The sequence below is a fragment of the Salvelinus sp. IW2-2015 genome, linkage group LG26, assembly GCF_002910315.2.
Source record: "Salvelinus sp. IW2-2015 linkage group LG26, ASM291031v2, whole genome shotgun sequence".
Lineage (NCBI taxonomy): Eukaryota > Metazoa > Chordata > Actinopteri > Salmoniformes > Salmonidae > Salvelinus > Salvelinus sp. IW2-2015.
Genome location: NC_036866.1, coordinates 12183014 through 12201529, shown reverse-complemented (window position 1 = coordinate 12201529; position 18516 = coordinate 12183014). Strand labels below are relative to the sequence as shown.

Below are 18516 nucleotides of genomic sequence, written 5' to 3'. Positions count from 1 at the left end.
TTCATTCACACTGTTCCAGACATTCCATACCAAATTTTATGTGCTTGATAAATTATATATCTCAAAGATGTGCCCCCTGAAACCTAACTTAACACTAGATCGAGTCCCTGAGCTGACAAGGTAAAAATCTGTCGTTCTGCCCCTGAACAAGGCAGTTAACCCACTGTTCCTAGACCGTCATTGTAAATAAGAATTTGTTCTTAACTGACTTGCCTAGTTAATAACACTCTTTTGGGTTAAACAGCTCTAGCCTGGACCACAGGTATAGTTATCCTTGCCCTACAACATCCCCAGGACATACTTATCCCTCCTCCGGCTCTCTACCTCCTCAAAGAGGAACACTGGTGTAGTCCATGACTTCATAGGTGGATTTACAGTCACTTGTTTTTTTAAATACTTTTACAATGATCTATTAATCGCCCCAAAGATATGCATGAAATGTATTTGGCTCAGGAGCAGACTGGAGTAATGGGGAAGGTATGTTTTTGCAGCTGAAAGATTCCAAACCTGATTTCTTAAGRGTTGAATTCTTGCCCCCTCCACACCCCTCAACAGACTGCATAGTTTCACTTCCAGGGCTCAGGTATGCACACAGTAGGGATTACACTGTGGCCTTGTCATCTTAATAAATGCCACTACCTAAATCCCATCGTTCAGCAGGGATTTAAAGCATAATTTTTCCTGTATTCATTGGCGGTGTGTTTTACCACGTTGACTATTCATTGAATTTGGAATTCTCTCCAAGTGTGTATTATTCCTTTGTACAACTACATAATTATATAGAACAATACATTTCCAGTAGCTACTGCTGTAAAATACAAAACAAGATATGAAGTGTCTTAACGTTACAGTAGTTAATAGCTTAACACTTCCTTGTATTCACTGGAAGCATTTATTCTAAGGTACATTAAACAGTGGGTATTCAGTATCAAAATTAAAAGACTAATGTTATTTGGGTTTTCTTGTCCAAAAGGTTTTTTTCTCTCCAGTTTTTTGTTTGTTTTTCAGACAAGGGTTTTATTTCATTTGTTCAGTTTTAACTTTGTGTATATTTTATGTATCAAATATTTTTATAGCATTCCTTCCACTTCCTTTTTCAACCTTGTTTATTTAATTGAATACCAAAGGCATTAGAGAACGTGCTGTAATTCTGCAATAGTTTCATTGCTTGGTTAGAAGGGAGGTTTCTGACATCGTAGGGAGCATCAGCTGGGTTCTAATGACACCCAACCTGCCAAAGCAAACGGTCTCTTCCCAAAGACACCACTCTGGGTCTCCGGGTCATTCAAACCTCAAACGCCAACCAGCGTTAACTTTCTATCCATTTCCTCTAACATAAGCCATTTTATATTTTACATTTTATTATTTAGTTATAGTCGTGAATTTGGGGGCTTGTCCCACACGGGTCCTAAAGGCAATTAAGTAATGCACTTGCCAACTTTTTCTATTACACTTTGGATGCTCTCGTGGGCAGCACGATGCATCCCATTTCTGACACCAAATGTTGTAAATTCATGGGGTAGCCTTCTGGGACTTGCATTTGTCAGTCCAAGACCTTTGCCATTACACCAAGAGAGGTCCAAACCTCTTGACAAGGTTGTGAGGTGTTGTATTGAGAATGTTAGAATTAAGCTTCTATACAAAGTCTGTCACAGTTGAGACWATGGAAGCTATAATGTACATTAGTCTGGCAGATCAGCTCCTGTTTTCAATATTTATCATAATCTTGTGATCTGTCTAATGGTAGAGAGCTGGTTGCCGTTTTATGTCATCGTCTGACTATTGACATCTGTTTTTAACATATTTAGTTTAAATGAAAACCATAACAGGAGCAGACACACCTAATACTTGTGTTTTCTCCTGGTAATCACATCCTGCTGCTGTTGGTTCAACTCACTCTTTAATAATGTGAATTGTTGATGCTTGAACCACAGATAAGCTAAAGCCTTCAAGCGTACGGTGGTGGTTGGTTTTGGAAACAGGCTGCGTGTAACTTCCTTGTATTTTGAACCATGTCGGTATTATTGATGCCTTAGTCATATGCACGGATAAAAACCACATGAATGTATTACAGTACACCAGTGGAGGCTGCTGAGGGGAGGACGGCTCATAATAATGGCTGGAACGGCACAAATGGAATGGCAGATAACACATGGAAACCATGTGTTTGATGTATTTGATACGATTCTGTTCCAGCCACTACCACGAGCCTTCCCCAATTAAGGAGCCACCAACCTCCTGTGCAGTACACTGTAACATTTGTCTTATAAGTAGTGTATCACAGGCTTTGTGGTGTTCCCTGTATTGCACAGGAGGTTGGTGGCACCTTAATTGGGGAGGACGGGCTCGTGGTAATGACTGGAACGGATTAGTTGGAATGGTATCAAACACGTGGTTCCCATGTGTTTGATACCATTCCATTTGCTCCGTTCCAGCCATTATGAGCCGTCCTCCCCTCAGCAGCTTCCACTGATGTATTTTGCTCAAGCAGTGGGTCATAACATAGCAGTGGGACACACCTACAACAAGGTAGATCACTTTTCATGACTGCATTAGAGAATGCCATAAATCTGAATTATTTTAAGAGCTTTATTTTGGAAAGCACCTTTTGAAGAGTGGGAAAGACAGAAATGAACACAGTGAGTGGGGCACTGGAGGATGAGGGAGAGGGAGGGGAAGAGTGTGTGTGTTTGAGGGAGAGTGTGAGGGAGGGAGAGTGAAAAGGAGGGAGGGAGAAATATAAGAGACACGGCAATAGAGGGGAAGGTAATACAGCGGATAACTTCCCTGTCAGGCTCACCATGTTTCTGCTGCAGACTGTGACTGTTATTTCTCTGACTGTCGTTCTCCTGGACGCAGTGGAAGGTAAGACACAATAACACCTACACTAGACCGTCAGCAGTATGCACCCTGCTGGGAGCCAGTTTAGCAGGGAAGTGATGGCGAAGGAGATGAAGCTAGAGGAGAGAGGGAGGGGAGGGGAATAGAGCCAATACTGGAGCAGCAGCAGGGAGAGCCATGGATGTAAACAGAGGGCTAGAATGCAGGAAGACAATGATTTCACATCAAAACCTTGAATGCTAATAACAAGCTAACTGAATACCTCATAGACTTTCATGGGAAAAAGTGATAGATGATGTCAATGATAATATATGACAAGGTTCAGAGCAGCTTTTATATGACATGCATATGGTAACTGTTATCTCGGCTAATGTTACTGTGTTTACTCACTCTGATTGGATGAAAAGGCTTGTCATGTAGTCACAGTGCCACTGGCATAACAGTACATTGTTGGGGATCATGGGATGATCTAGCTAATTCCTCTGGCATTCTTGTGTGTATAGGGGGTGTGCAATACTCCTGACTCTGTCTGTACACAATATTACATATCCTGTCAACAAGAGCAACCATTACATATTAACCTTGCATAGTCCAACTATACTGTATAGAACAGTGCAATGAAATGCCTTGCATTCCTACAAAAATATTTGCTATTTGAGCTCATATCTATCATAACAACCCTCCTTATGAGCCAATAGCAATCAGCCTTCATATACTATAAGTGTGCTTTGACGAGTCTGACATAAGGGTATGTCTCTCTCCCCCTCACTTCCTCTCTCTCTCCCTCTTTCTCTCAGGTGATGGGGTACAGATGCAGAGAGACGTTCAGTGCTGTATGCAGTACTCCCAGGGGAACGTGCGCACCAAAGACGTGCTGAGGTTTGAAGTGCAGACGGAGGGGCCAGACTGCAGCATACAAGCCATCATGCAAGTATTCCAACTATCTCCAAGCAACCTGCAGACATAGAAAATGTTTCTCTCAGAGATGTGAGACATTGTCATCTATCCAGGTCATGTTGTTATGGCTCAGATTCTACTATAATTGCCAGGGATGTGAGGAAGGAAATATGTGGGAATAACAAGACATAAAAAGAAAAGATGCCTCGCTAGCCAACTTTGTTGAAGCTTTGGTTCAGAGAATGCTTTCTTGAAACCATGCTCCATATCTATAGTGTGTTCTGTATGTTTCATTTGAAAAGTTGGCTTGGTGAATGTTCTTTATCTGTTGTGGCTGCAGACTGTACACCAAGAAGGCGGTGAAGTGTGCTGACCCCAGAAATAGAAGGGTCAAGAGGTTACTGAGGAAGCTGCTCCAGAGGCAGAGGACCAAAGCACATAGAACCATGTGGCTCCACCCTCATGGCAACCTGCCAGTCATGTCGGAGGTGGGAAATATGCACCTTGTTTATACACATAGGGCTCATTTTAATCTAACGCACATTGCAGTTACGTATACTACTTTAAAATACTACATAAACATTCCTATGGTGGGAGAGATTAAATCCATCCTGTACATCCAAATGGCTTTATTAGAGAGAGTGGTAATGTTAGCATTCTTGAAACGTGTGCTGTAGTTGTTCTCCCTGATTATGTCACCATAGACAATGATTTTCCACACTTTTCTCTCTCAGGATAAGAAGGATGGGTGGGATGCCCTCCATGTGGAATGAGTGTGAGGTTGCTGTTACCACAGAAGGAGAATTATTGTCATAGGTGACAGCTGTTTATCATTTTACTCCAGCAATATTGTACTGTATTTTCTCCGCATAAACTAAGTGTCTGAAATTTATGCTGCACTTAAATTGCCCTTTGGGGACAATAAAGATGTATTGAACTGAACTATCTCTCGTCATTGCAGGCCAAGTAAACTTCCAGCGGCTTCTCATCCTAACTCAGCCAAGCTTGCTGACTCTCCAGTCGTCTCGTGTCACTATCTATCTGGCTGGGAGTGTGTAGTGGCTGAGCTGTCATCGCCATACATTGCGGAGTCCATGAGAGGTTTTGATATATAGCTAAATGTCTTTTACACACTGTCGCTAACTATGCCAAAGTATTTGCCAAGTATTTCTGATTACTCTTTATTCCGAGAAACCGGTCTTCACCATCTATGTATGGCTGTTCAACTTCATAGACGGCTTGTTCTCGCCTGAAACACAATGTTATTTAGAAAAATGCACTGTATGTTTAAACACATCTTCAGTGGATCTTTTATAAATAAATTAACCTGAAAGAGTTAGATTTTCCTCCTCGTTGCGTCTTATTGCCACATAGGCTCTTTCTTCAAAAGTCTATATTATAGGTCAGTGGGTTCTTTACTTTTTTAAGGTATATTTTTGTAATTTTTTTGCTTTATTGAAGAGATAGTAAAGACTGGGGGAGGGGGGGTCGAAGGGCAGTGGGCCGGATTCTAACCTATGCTGACATACATGTGCGCCGGGGTCAGAGGCTTTAACTGCTGGACTACACAGGACACAGTGGGTTACTCAGAGTATCCGTGTGCTTATATACACTGAGTATACCAAACATTAGGAACACCTAAATATTGATATCGTTTTGTATACATTGGTTAAAGTAGGTTACCCTATGATTTCTCTTATAGGTACAGTTCTCAAAGGTACTGGTATAAAACAAGCAGAATAACTGCTGTATTAATAGTTTGCAACGAAACTGAGTCGCCCAGAGAGACAGCGTTGGTTCCCCTCTGGCTGAAACCACACGCTGCTTCTGTTTACTGTGTCTGGGTGGATGCACTCGGTTTGATGTTGAGGTGCCAAGCATCTTCACTCCCAGATGAAAGTTGATTAATGCTTCCCATAGCATTGAGCTTCTGACTCAACACTGTTTGAGACGCCCAAAGCTGCTCTGGCACTCCATTTGACAGTTTGTTAATTTCAACAAAGACAGTTTGACACCATATCACTACCTAGAGGTTTAGACCACATAACTGGCAAAAATGTGGAGGCTTTACTCAATGAGAGGCAGTACTGTACGTGTGAAGCCAGCTGGAATGCACCGCAGGTGTTCAGTACTGCAGTTTAGACTGGTCGGAGGAAGAATCCATGGTGAATCAGAGACAAAAACAGGAGATTCTCCACCAGGGGTAGCCATTTTCTGTGCATTAAGAATACAGCCATGCTATTACACGATCTCCTCAGATCAACCAAAAGAACAGGAATCTCCTGGAGAATCTCTCGCTGTCTGAATAGACTCGTTAATACCTGACACTAACATGCATCCTTGGTCCTGATCTTGTCCACATTCTGATTGTGCCCACATTTTCAGATATGCGTCTACACATGGTAGTAAAATGTGTCTCTTATCCCTCCACTGTGTTTGGATTGTGACCAGAGTTCCTGGTCCCTCCCTGTATGCATATTATTTGACAGATATTCTTCCAAAATAATATTTATTTATTTTAAGACACATATTGATGTCATAAGTCAATGGTGCCAGCTGTCAATGATTTTAGAAGGAAGGATAATGATGCTTAAATGGCTTTACTGTCCAGATCTGTCTACACCTGTGAGATATCCAGACACAGTGCGTGCCTGACTACCTCCGTTGGTGGTCAGGAAGATCTGAAAACAATCAGATCAGAATGTGTGTTTTGAGTGTATACACCTGTCTACAAATGTGAGCACAAAAGCACCAGGTACAAACAAGGCTTCTGTCTCTCTCGACCACACTTATCACAGCCTACAGACTCACACAATTGTTGTCAATTCCTGAGACATTTATTTGTTGCAACTTTCATATTCTTCCATCAAAATACTAAAGCCATCAAAATGTAAACCATCTCACGAAAACATAAATCAACTATTTAATACGTAAAACAAGAGGCACAAATTAGGCTACATGACATGAATGAGCGCGTATCTCGTGCACTAAATGATGCCAGGTAAAAATGTTAGGACTGCAGAGGGTTTATAATAACTAGATTGTTTTCAAATCCTCTGGAATGCCTCTTTAACATTGAACTTAATTGCATTTAAATTATGTATATACATGTAACTGCTTTAGGCATAACATTTTTCCACTTATTTTCCCACAGTCAAATAAAAGAGAAAAGCCATAATCATAAATGAACGGAAGTGCGTGCATCCATAAAGCACTGGATGTTGTATTGAAATTAACTGAAATGACCATGTAAGATTACAGCATCAAGGAAAGGGAATATCTAGTGAGCATTTTAGTTATTTTAGTCAAGAAATCTACTTAGATCTCCCTGCTCATATTCTACAAATGGACCAAATGTACATTCAATTCTCGCATGGTCTGAAAACACTCAAACAACCAGGAACATTGGGGGAAAACATATAAAGTAATACAGTAGCCCATACGACATCCTTTTGTCAATATTTCTCCATCTTTACAATGTACAGCAACGTACAACACCCCCAATGATATCAACATTTCACATACTTCAGTCTTGAGTGACTTGTGTTAAAATAACAGTGCACTAGTACCAACATATGTTCAGTTAAGAAACACTGAAAATAAATCTTTGTTACCAATATTGTTTTCAAAAAATTTAAGTCTAACAACCCCAATTTATCTCAATAAGTAACATAGAAATCACCCAAGTGTACAATATTATTACAGATATCCATACAAATATATAGTATACATTCACACTGATGTACATTATATCAAAACTGATGACAATACTTCAGTGTTTGTTTTCAAAACTGTTGAAAAACTGGTTATCAGAGTTGGTAGCATGGATAATATGATAGGCCTACAACATTTCCTCTAGGTAATGTTTGGGGCAGAAAATCAAATGGCTTAAGAGAAAGCATAATGTACACTTGAATTATATTAGAGGTAGATTCGCAATAAAAACAACAACCACCAACTACAGAAGTGCAACTGAGGCTGCTATAAACTCAAATTGATTACATCAATGATGCTAAAAGTGTCAAAATATAATAAAAATTCAAGCCATGCAACAAAACCAGCTACGTGATGGTGAGTATAGGAATGGATTTTCCATTTATTCACATATTTAAAATGGCAATAATTTTCTTGTTCATGTAAATTAATCCGATACTGAGTACATAACAGTCTAAAGTGTTCTCTACTGATATGAAAACATGGGATAAGTGAAATCAATATGGTAGCTAGATATCTATGGAAAATGTGATTTCACCTGTCCAGTTCTTTCATCAGTGTCCTGTAGAGTATACAGTGTATCCATGGACTCAGATTTGGACTGAAATTACCAAAAGAGTTGGTGATATGGTTAAGAGTGTCAAAACAATGCCAAACCACTATCCCTAGAGTGTTTGCAGATCTGAAGTTAACCAGATAGGTGTTAGCAATTTGGTGATGGCTCAACCTAGGAATCCAATATCTTTCCCCATATTGTTTACATCTACTGTATCCAGTTCTTCCATATCCACAAACACTGAAAATCAAATCAAATTGTATTGGTCACATACACATATTTAGCAGATGTTATTATGGGTGTGACGAAGTGCTTGTGTTCCTAGCTCCAACAGTGCAGTAGTATCTAACAACAATACACACTAATCTAAAAGTAAAATAATGGAATTAAGAAATATATAAATATTAGATTGAGCAATGTTGGAGTGGCATTGACTAAAATAAGAAGTACAGTAGAGGCTAGTGGTTGTTTTCAGACTGGGCCTATAAATTCCCCTATCCTGACCCCTACATGGGGGTCTCACTGTTGTGGTGCTTCACTGAGTCGTTCTCCTGGCAGATGAGCTGGTAGGGCTTTTCGTTCTCTTCGATCACTGAGTTGCCCACCTCAACATCATGGCTCTGCAACTCCTGGCGTGACAGGTGCTCCACGATGCCCGCCCCCAGAGAGTCCCCCAGCACGTTGGTAGTGGTCCTCAGTCGGTCCCTGCACAGGTACATACATTATAAACCTGCATTACTAGCTGTTTGGGGTTTTAGGCTGGGTGTCTGTACAGCACTTCGAGATATTAGCTGATGTACGAAGGGCTATATAAAATAAAATGGATTGGATAAAGCACAGACATTATTTTACTTACACACGCACACACGCACACACGCACACACACACGCACACGCACACACACACCCCACCCCACCCCACCCCACCCCCCTCAGGGTGTCAACCTCTGCACAGCCACACAAAAACACAATGCAATCCTTGGAGTAATCCATCCACAAGTTATTAAAATAAATAAATAATTATAACCATTGTGTGTAAATCCAACTATGAGGCATGCAGAAAAGCGTATACCACACCACAACATTAGAGAGGGCTAGTTGTTAACAGTTCATCAATAATCTGATGCGCATAATGCATGGCCAACCTTTCAGGGGGATCTGTTCTCTGTTATAGTGGGGTGGCGGCCTTACAGTGACATTTAGGCAGACTTACAGGAACCAGTCCACAGCAATGATCAGCGTTATGTCCTCTGTGGGCAGTCCCACCGATGTCAATACAATCACCATGGTAACCAGACCAGCCTGCGGGATGCCTGCTGCTCCAATGCTGGCAGCTGTTGCTGTGATACTGTGGAGGGATGGCACCATTTAATAAGAAAGAGAAACACACATTGCATTAGGGAATCGGTAGTGAGTGATGTGTGAAAAATACTTAATGCTGATCTGGGAGGACATGGTTATAGACTAACCGCTGCACGCCGATAATAACTTGACCTGTGTCCCATAATGTATCTGCTAATAATGACTAGCCATCTCTTAAATTAGCATATTCTTGCACATATGCTGCTGCTACTGTCTATTATCTATCCTGTTGCCTAGTCACTTTACCCATCCTACAGTATATGTACATAGCTACCTCATTTACTTTGTGCCCCTGCACATCGATTCGGTACTGGTACTCTGTGTATATAGCATGTTATTTTTACTCGTTATTGTTATTCACTGTGCATTTATTCCTTTTGTGACTATAAAAATACTTTTTTGTATATCTTTAACTGCATTGTTAGAACAAGACCTATAAGTAAGAATTTCACTGTTAGTCTATACCTGTTTATTATGAAGCATGTGATTTTTTTATTTGTGTTTGCTAGGGATGGGGGGGAAAGTGTGACACCACTCTGGCCCCCAAGGACTGGAGTTGTCCATCCCTGAGCTAATTCAACACTCCGTGGTAGAGGTAATCCATCTTGGGTTGTGAAGTCAATAGAAGAAAGCCAACAGCATGGAGAAGTTCGGCAGAGACCACAAAATCCATCTCATCAAAACCACGAAAACTCATTGTTATGAGTTATGAGTCTCCTCTTAGCTAATATGCTTTCGTATATCCTTTCCAAGTTGAGATTTAAACAAATATGTATTGTTAAAATTAACTTAATTCTTAAAAATAACTTCATAGTTGAAGGTCTAGCTCATTGATAGCATTGTGGCTTATCAGATGAATGGTCTTAACACTCACCTAATGGTGAGGATTTGGCCAAAGTTGAGTTCCATGTCATTGACCTGAGCAATAAAGATGGCTGCCACAGCCTCGTAGAGGGCAGTGCCATCCATGTTGATGGTGGCACCTACGGGCAGGATGAAGCGTGTCACTCTCTTGTTCACACGGTTGTTCTCCTCCAGACAGCGGAAGGTGATGGGCAGGGTGGCAGAGCTATGGCAGGGTGGCAGAGAATAGAGGACGTTATGAGATCATAATGCTCCAAACAACAACTAGCTGTGTTTCCCAACTCCAATCCTCGAGTACCTCCAACAGCACACATTTTTGTTGTAGCCCCGGACAAGCACACCTGATTCCACTTGTCAACCAATCGTCAAGCCCTCAATGAGTTGAATCAGGTGAGTTTGTCTGGGGCTACAACAAAAGTGTGCACTGTTTGGGTTACTGGAGGACCGGATAACCACTGAACTAGAGGATATCCCCAGGGCAATGAATTAGCTACATCTGACCCTGAATCTGTTCCTACACCCACCTAGAGGACGTCCCCAGGGCAGTAATGAGGGCCTGCAGCAGGCCAGCGATGAAGGTGTAGGGGTTCTTCCTGGTGACCAGGAAGTAGAGCAGGGGCAGGACGAAGAGGCCGTGGATGAGCAGACCCACGATGACAGACACCGTGTACATCCCCAGCTGACCTCCCACCTCGGCCAGATTCTTCATCTCCACGATCTTACCTGCTATCAGGAACAGGATGCCCACTGGAGCGTACCTGATGGGGAGATATTTGTAGGATAGCCCACACTCTACCTAACACAACAATTCCCCCGAAAGCAACTGTTTTGAGATATATACTGTATGTGAGAAGTAATGGTAAAAGCATTTACGAGTACATTAACACGTTACTTTGCAACCACTAATCTGACTACTAACCAGATGATTATGGCCACTAAGCGCATGATGGCTTCGTTGAGGCAGTCGAAGAAGTCCCTGAGAGCCTGTCCCTGCTGCTTCATGCTGCCGATGACCAGGCCGAAGCACATGGAGAACACCACCAATCCCAGGGCGTTCACCCCGTTAGAGGAACCAGACACTGGGATCGTCTCCACCACTGTCTCCTGGAGCAGAACAGCCCCTTCACATCACATCACATTTACACTTATCCAAAGTAACTGTAGCACTTGTTCCCCCAAAGGACTTTACATTGGGGTAAGTCACCCCACCACCGATGTGTCACCCACCTGGATGGTCTGCAGGACTCTGCTCATGTTAGCAGCCAAGGCAGCCTCTGTAGCGTTTAGGGAGTCAGTCAGGTTGAGGGTAACGGTCACTTTCTTGGTGTAAATGGTCTTCTTGTAGACTGTTTTGTACTGGTGGAAACAGTGCAGGCATTGAATACATGTATGTATTGTATAAGTAAAGAGTATCAGTCCTTAACAATTTATTTGGTGAGTAAGCATTTTAACACAGTGTATTGAAGAATAGCTGCTTGATCAATTGGCAAGTGAATTCCCTTACCTGCTTGAAACAGGCTTCCACCAAATTTGGTGGGAACATGTTCCTGAAAGATAAACAATGCAGAACTATTATCACAGTGAATAAAGGACAACCAATTATTAATATCTTCTATTGACTTATTGTCACTGGGATCCTACAATAGTTACTTACCTGATGAGATCCAGGAAGGCGTCAGCTGCTTGTACCGGCTCTATGGTACCGCTAGAGGCCACTGGACTGTCCCTATGGCCTTTCCCTGGTTTTATGACAATCACAATGACGATGCCAATGAAGACCGCGATGAGGGTGGTCACCATGTAATAAACCACAGCCCGCATTCCCATCTTCCCAGACGCTTTGCTGTCCAGAGAGGAAATACCTGCAAGACAAGACAAAGTTCATAATTTTCTCATTAATACTCTAGCTGCTACCACAAGACTATTACTGTACCAACTAACTTTGAACTCAAAATAGCAAGAAGTATGGAAAATGTAAAATAAAAACATGCAGAAGGGGTGAGAGATCTCCATGAAATGTAAATCACTTTGAGTTTGACAAAAGCAATACATACTGTAATTGCAAATAATTATAATGATGCTAAGGAAGCAGTACTCCTGTGACCAGCTACCTGTGACCAGGCTGGAGACGATGAGAGGCAGAACCAGCATCTGCAGCATCCTCATCAGCAGCTCTCCAGGGAAGGCAAAGTACTTGATCTCCCTGAGGGTCAGGTTGTGGGGCCGCAGGGCGAAACCCAGCATGACACCTGGACACACACACAGGAGACATGATATAAAGGCTGGATCATTGATGAAGAATACTGTATGTATTTCAAGTCTTCTTGACACAGGAGTCTACACTTGGGGGCTGCAGCTCATATACCTGTGTAATAACACTGCAATTACTATAGTTTTTAAAAATTAATATTGTATTAACTATTAACAAACAACCAACAAACTAACCATAACCTTAGCTCTTAACATCACCTTAGCCCTAACTCCAATAAGACAGTAACAAAGTATTTTGTCCACTTGCCCAGAGCCACTGCTGCGATGGTGAGGAGGACAAAGAGGTTGCGTCTCAGGAAGCCATTGACGCTCTCCTTAGTGATGGAGCTCATCGTGTCCTTGGCACTGGCCACTCTCTTCTGCATGGCCCTATGTAGCCACCGCCAGAGGCCTTGTTCAGGGAGGGAGGGCTTGTCGGCGTCCTCGTTCAGGAAAAGGCTGGTGGTGTTGGTGGGCTTCTCATTCATAATCAGCTCCAGCACCTGGTCCAGGAGGCAGGTTTCCTGTGAAACTGGAGGAGAGGAGATGGAGGAGACCATAAGCATTCTGTTATAATGCAGTGAAGGAAAAATGTATATGAAGTGTACATGACTGCTTGATAGAGGAGTTGGTTGGACATATTAATATCAATTCAGCAACACTGAAGTCAGAAAATTATTAAAATCGATTGCAAAAGAACACTCAAGAACCTGATGGTTGTTGCTAATACTCAAACAGTACTGGATGAGCGTTGATGAAATGCATGACAAATACATACAGTGCAGTATCACAGCTCTGCATTTAAATATGAGTTATTTTCTGAGTGATGATCCTATCATCCTACCTGGTCCAAGGCAATCCTATAAGACAAGTAGTGTATCTGATTCCCTCACTGCTCCTTCCAGTATGGTAAGGGCCTGTTCTAAGCCATATCATATAACTAATCCCAGGAAATTCACCTAATATGTCCTTATAACAAGAAAACAAGAAATGCTCATCCAGAAGCGGCGTTCCTAGTGGCCAGGGACTTTAATACAGGCAAACTTAAATCCGTTTTACATCATTTCTACCAGCATGTCACGTGCAACCAGAGAAAAAAAAAAACTCTAGACCACCTTTACTCCACACAGATGCATACAAAGCTCTCCCTTGCCCTCCATTTGGCAAATGTGACCATAATTCTATCCTCCTGATTCCTGCTTACAAGCAAAACCTAAAGCAGGAAGTACAGTGACTCGCTCAATATGGAAGTGGTCAGATGGCACGGATGCTATGCCACAAGACTGTTTTGCTAGCACAGACTGGAATATTTTCCAGGATTCATCCAATGGCATTGAGGAGTGTACCACCTCAGTCATCGGGCTCATCAATAAGTGCATTGACGACGCTGTCCCCACAGTGACCATACGTACATTTCCCATCCAGAAGCCATGGAATACAGGCAACATCCACACCGAGCTAAAGGCTAGAGCTTCCGCTTTCAAGGAGCGTCAATACAGGACTAAGATATAATAGTACTAAACCGTCTCCAACGCTCATTGGATGTGGCAGGGCTTGAAAAATATTATGGACTAGAAAGGGAAACCCAGCCGCGAGCTGCCCAGTGACGCGAGTCATAAAGTGCTTCGAAAGGTTGGTCATGGCTCACATCAACACCATCATGCCAGAAACCCGAGACCCACTCCAGTTCGCATACCGCCCCAACAGATTCACAGATTCAATCTCAATCGCACTCCACACTGCCCTTTCACACCTGGACAAAAGGAACACCTATGTGAGAATGCTGTTCATTGAATACAGCTCAGTGTTAAACAAAATAGTGCCCACACAGCTCATCACTAAGCTAAGGACCCTGGGACTAAACACCTCCCTCTGCAACTGTATCCTGACGGGCCGCCCCAGGTGGTAAGGGTAGGCAGCAACACATCTGCCACACTGATTCTCAACAATGGAGCCCCTCAGGGGTGCGTGCTTAGTCCCCTCCTGTACTCCCTGTTCACCCAAGCACGGCTCCAACATCATCATTAAGTTTGCTGATGACACAACAGTGGTAGGCCTGATCATCGACAACAGCCTATAGGGAAGAGGTCAGAGACCTGGCAGTGTGGTGCCAGGACAACAACCTCTCTCTCAATGTGAGCAAGACAAAGGAGATGATCGTGGACTATAGAAAAAGGAGGGCCGAACAGGCCCCCATTAACATTGATGGGACTGAAGTGGACCGGGTCGAGAGTTTCAAGTTCCTTGGTGTCCACATCACCAACAAACTATCATGGTCCAAACACACCAAGACAGTCGTGAAGAGGGCACAACAATACCTTTTCCCCCTCAGGAGACTGAAAAGATTTGGCATGGGTCCCCAGATCCTCAAAAAGTTATTCAGCTGCACCATCAAGAGCATCCTGACTGGTTGCATCACCGCCTGGTATGGCAACTGCTCGGCATCTGACCATAAGGGGCTACAGAGGGTAGTGCGTACGGCCCAGTACATCACTGGGGCCAAGCTTCCTGACATTCAAGACCTATATACTAGGCGGTGTCAGAGGAAGGCCCAAAGAATTGTCAAAGACTCCAGTCACCCAAGTCATAGACTGTTCTCTCTGCTACCGCATGGCAAGCGGTACCAGRGCGCCAAGTCTAGGACCAAAAGGCTCCTTAACAGCTTCTACCCCCAAGCCATAAGACTGCTGAACAACTAATCAAATGGCCACCTGGACTATTTACACCCCCCCTTTGATTTTACACCGCTGCTACTCGCTGTTTATTATCTATGCATTGTCACTTTACAAATGACCTTGACTAACCTGTACCCCCGTAAATTGACTCTGTATTGTTATGTACATTTGTGTTACTATTTGATTGTTTCGAAAAAAWWWTTTACTTTAGTATATTTAGTAAATATTTTATTAACTCTATTTCTTGAACTGCATTGTTGGTTAAGGGCTTTTTCAAGTAAGCATTTCATGGTAAGGTCTTGTATTGTTATATTCGGCACATGTGACAAATACAATTTGATTTGATTTAATGTTGATTTTACTCCCAAAGGGGTGCATACAGGCAGCAAACAAGCATTATTTTGAAACTAATGACGATTCAACTACAGTACATACTACAGATGTAGAATCTTAATTTGAGCCAGTTAGCTACAGCAGGAAAAATTATCCTGCAAAAACAGGACATGTAAATTATTATGTGGGTTATAATTAATGGACATTTTTGTAGGGGTTGATAGACGTTGGCAGCTCTATAGGCAACATTATATTTATATCTGCAATGTTCTGAATGTTTCACCCAAATGAACATGCCCTGTGTGCACCCTGGCAGGCTGGCAAGCTGCAGGTTGAAATTAAAGTTGCATGCATTTCTTACTGGACGAGTCCCTGGATGTCACCACCCAGGGCACAGGTAACCTACATTAGCCTTGCCATGGTATGTATGGAGAAGTTGGCTTAAAAAGGTGATGGTATTTCATGCCTAACTTACAAGAAAGCCTTGAGCCTCTTCAAACTATCCTGCTAAAATATGCAGGAACACAGAGTACCAACACTACAGTATGATTCTAACACGTAAAAGCCAGAAGCAAATCACAGCTTTTATATGCAACAAGTTTTGTAAACAAAGAAGCAAAAATCAAACAACACAATGGATATCAAGAAAATTTGCTGAAAATATCAACTGGTCCCTTAAACTCCCACTTTTTTTCAAACTGACTCAATCTGCCTTACCTTTAATATCCCACTGGGCAAGATTGTTTCCACATCATTTCCACACAAAAAAATATACGTGGAAAACTGACTGGATTTGCAAAAAGTTGTCAATGTATGGGATTTTAGTATTTTTTTATCCAACTTTTCACCTAAATCCAATAACATGGTGATTTTTGTTTATGATTTCATGTTGAATTCACGTTAGCTGACAACTCAACCAAATGTAAATCAAAACTAGATGTTGAACTGACATCTGTGCCCAGTGGGATACTCTTTAAGCATAGCATACTCACCACTCATGGTTTAGTTCAGGGCTTCTTTTCCAAACAGTCCAAAGCCTAGAGATACAACAGATGCAGTCTACCCTTACTGTCAGGGGCAAATTGACTGGAGGTGACGGTTCGCTGATTTCATAAGCGGGCAGACATGAAAAGGTCTGTCATCTCGTCTGACCTAACCTTCTTATGCATGCTCTGCCCTACCCACCCGCCCACCAGCACACACACAACTACAAAGCCCTGGGACAACCGCAGGTACAGTCTAACCCCCACCTATTCCACCATGCCCCACTGTCCTAGCCAACATTAGTCTCCGCAGCAGTTCCAGGGCTGGAAATAGCAATACATGACAATGCAACTTCAGTTTTTGAAATTGGTCCTCTATTTGTACCATTCATATAAAACCAATGCTCTTTTTGTTGGTGGACATTACATCACCACCACTGCCACTATTCTACCATGGGGCTGTGATAAACCTAGCAGAGCAGAATCATTACAACTAGCCCTAATCCCAATAAATGGTTAAGAGACATACTGAGCATCAACAAGTGAGCTATCAGTGTCAGCTCTGGGAGCTCCCTTCTTCCTTTTCAATGCTGGAGGATATTAGCTGTTGTTCTTTTTTTCTCCAAACACTGACAGCAAATCAGGACAATATTTCAGTTATTACTGTCAAGTTCATTGTCACTTTTAAATGTGTACCCTTTATAATAACTGCAAAAAAAAATATGCAAAGAAAAAGATACCCTGTTTATGATGTTTTTTCTCTTCACAGAATACGATACAGTCATGGAGAGCTCCTCTGGTCTGGGTGGAACGTCTTCAACTGGTGGTATAATCATAGAATATGCTTAAACATTACAATATTATAACTTGTGTACAAGTTATCAAAGTTGGTATCTTTGATAGACATGAAATAATGTATCTAGCTGTTAAGTGAGAGTGTTGTATTTTCATACCTTCTCTCAAGACGGTCCTTACACGGTATGGTTAATTCCTTTGCTTGCCTTCCACTCACATAACTGAAGTAGCCCAAAGTAGCACACATTCACATCTACAGTTAATTTCCCTCAATTACATGAGCTTGAGCTTTTCTCTAGCCCTCCTGCACGATAGAAAAACGCTTCGATATCGAGCAGAGGTCTGCGTGGGAGGGAAGAGGTTTTAAGAGAGGTTTTAAGGATTCTTCTGGCGTGAAGAAAAGCCACCTGCTGTCCATCCGAATCGGCGGAGCTCGCGTAGTCCCAACATTTGTGAGTGGTAGAGTGGTTATGGCAATAATGATGAGAGATCATTTGCTGCCTAAAAATATCCTAAATGCTCTACCAGTTAAAAGCTTAATCAATTTGCTGTCATTATATGGATGATTGTGAGGTTGACATGATTGAGAATTTGATTTTGTATTGAGACATTTGTTCTCAAATGTTTTAATCGTTTTGTTTTCTCCTTGGATATTGTGAACTTTGAGAGAGAGAGGTGAAGATACATACATAAACGCTGCTCTTATTTCCATGACAACCGGCCTTCCCGCACTTGCTCAGGGTCTAGCAGCTAAAGGGAACCATATTGTATATGTATAACCTTTAACTCCTGACTACCCACACTCCTGCCCACACATATTGTTTTTGTATACAATCATTACTTCAATGTGGATATTCTAGAACTTTACAGGGGGCTACAAAGAACTCCATGTTCAGAATGCATTGGCTCCTCATCACCATGCCATTGACATAAGTATTTTCACTGATATAACACCATTAAATTCTCCAAAATAGTAAAATAATGCTTAGTATCTAATGTGGGTGAGGTCATGCAATACTCAGTCCTGTTTATTACATTTTTTACCTTTATTTAACTAGGCAAGTCAGTTATGAACAAATTCTTTTTTTCAATGACGGCCTAGGAACAGTGGGTTAACTGCCTTGTTCAGGGGCAGAACGACAGATTTTTACCTTGTCAGCTCGGGGATTCGATCTTGCGGTTACTAGTCCAACGCTCTAACCACTAGGCTACCTGCCGCCCCAGGTAGAAAACAATAGAAAACAGGT

At 42.1% G+C, this 18516-nt stretch overlaps 1 protein-coding gene across 1 annotated transcript; it reads right to left on the bottom strand.

The window, feature by feature from the left end:
- Positions 1-7810: 7810 nt before the first annotated feature.
- LOC111952803 (excitatory amino acid transporter 1) lies at positions 7811-13010 on the bottom strand. The gene is made up of 10 exons (XM_023971716.2): positions 12752-13010; positions 12345-12482; positions 11888-12095; positions 11738-11780; positions 11461-11589; positions 11153-11337; positions 10758-10991; positions 10244-10438; positions 9221-9355; positions 7811-8713 (listed from the first exon to the last, which is right to left on the bottom strand). Exons 1-10 carry the CDS (start codon positions 12969-12971, stop codon positions 8515-8517), a joined length of 1686 nt encoding a protein of 561 aa, XP_023827484.1. The 5' UTR covers positions 12972-13010; the 3' UTR covers positions 7811-8514.
- Positions 13011-18516: the final 5506 nt, after the last annotated feature.

What these genes read in the sequence shown, in the direction of transcription:
- LOC111952803 (XM_023971716.2), bottom strand. Translation starts at nt 12,971, where the DNA reads ATGAATGAGAAGCCCACCAACACCACCAGCCTTTTCCTGAACGAGGAC. An exon ending in GCCCTGGGGACGTCCTCTAG is followed by an intron (nt 10,439 to 10,757) that starts GTGGGTGTAGGA and finishes ACCCTGCCATAG; the next exon opens with CTCTGCCACCCTGCCCATCA. An exon ending in ATTGCTGTGGACTGGTTCCT is followed by an intron (nt 8,714 to 9,220) that starts GTAAGTCTGCCT and finishes GTACCTGTGCAG; the next exon opens with GGACCGACTGAGGACCACTA.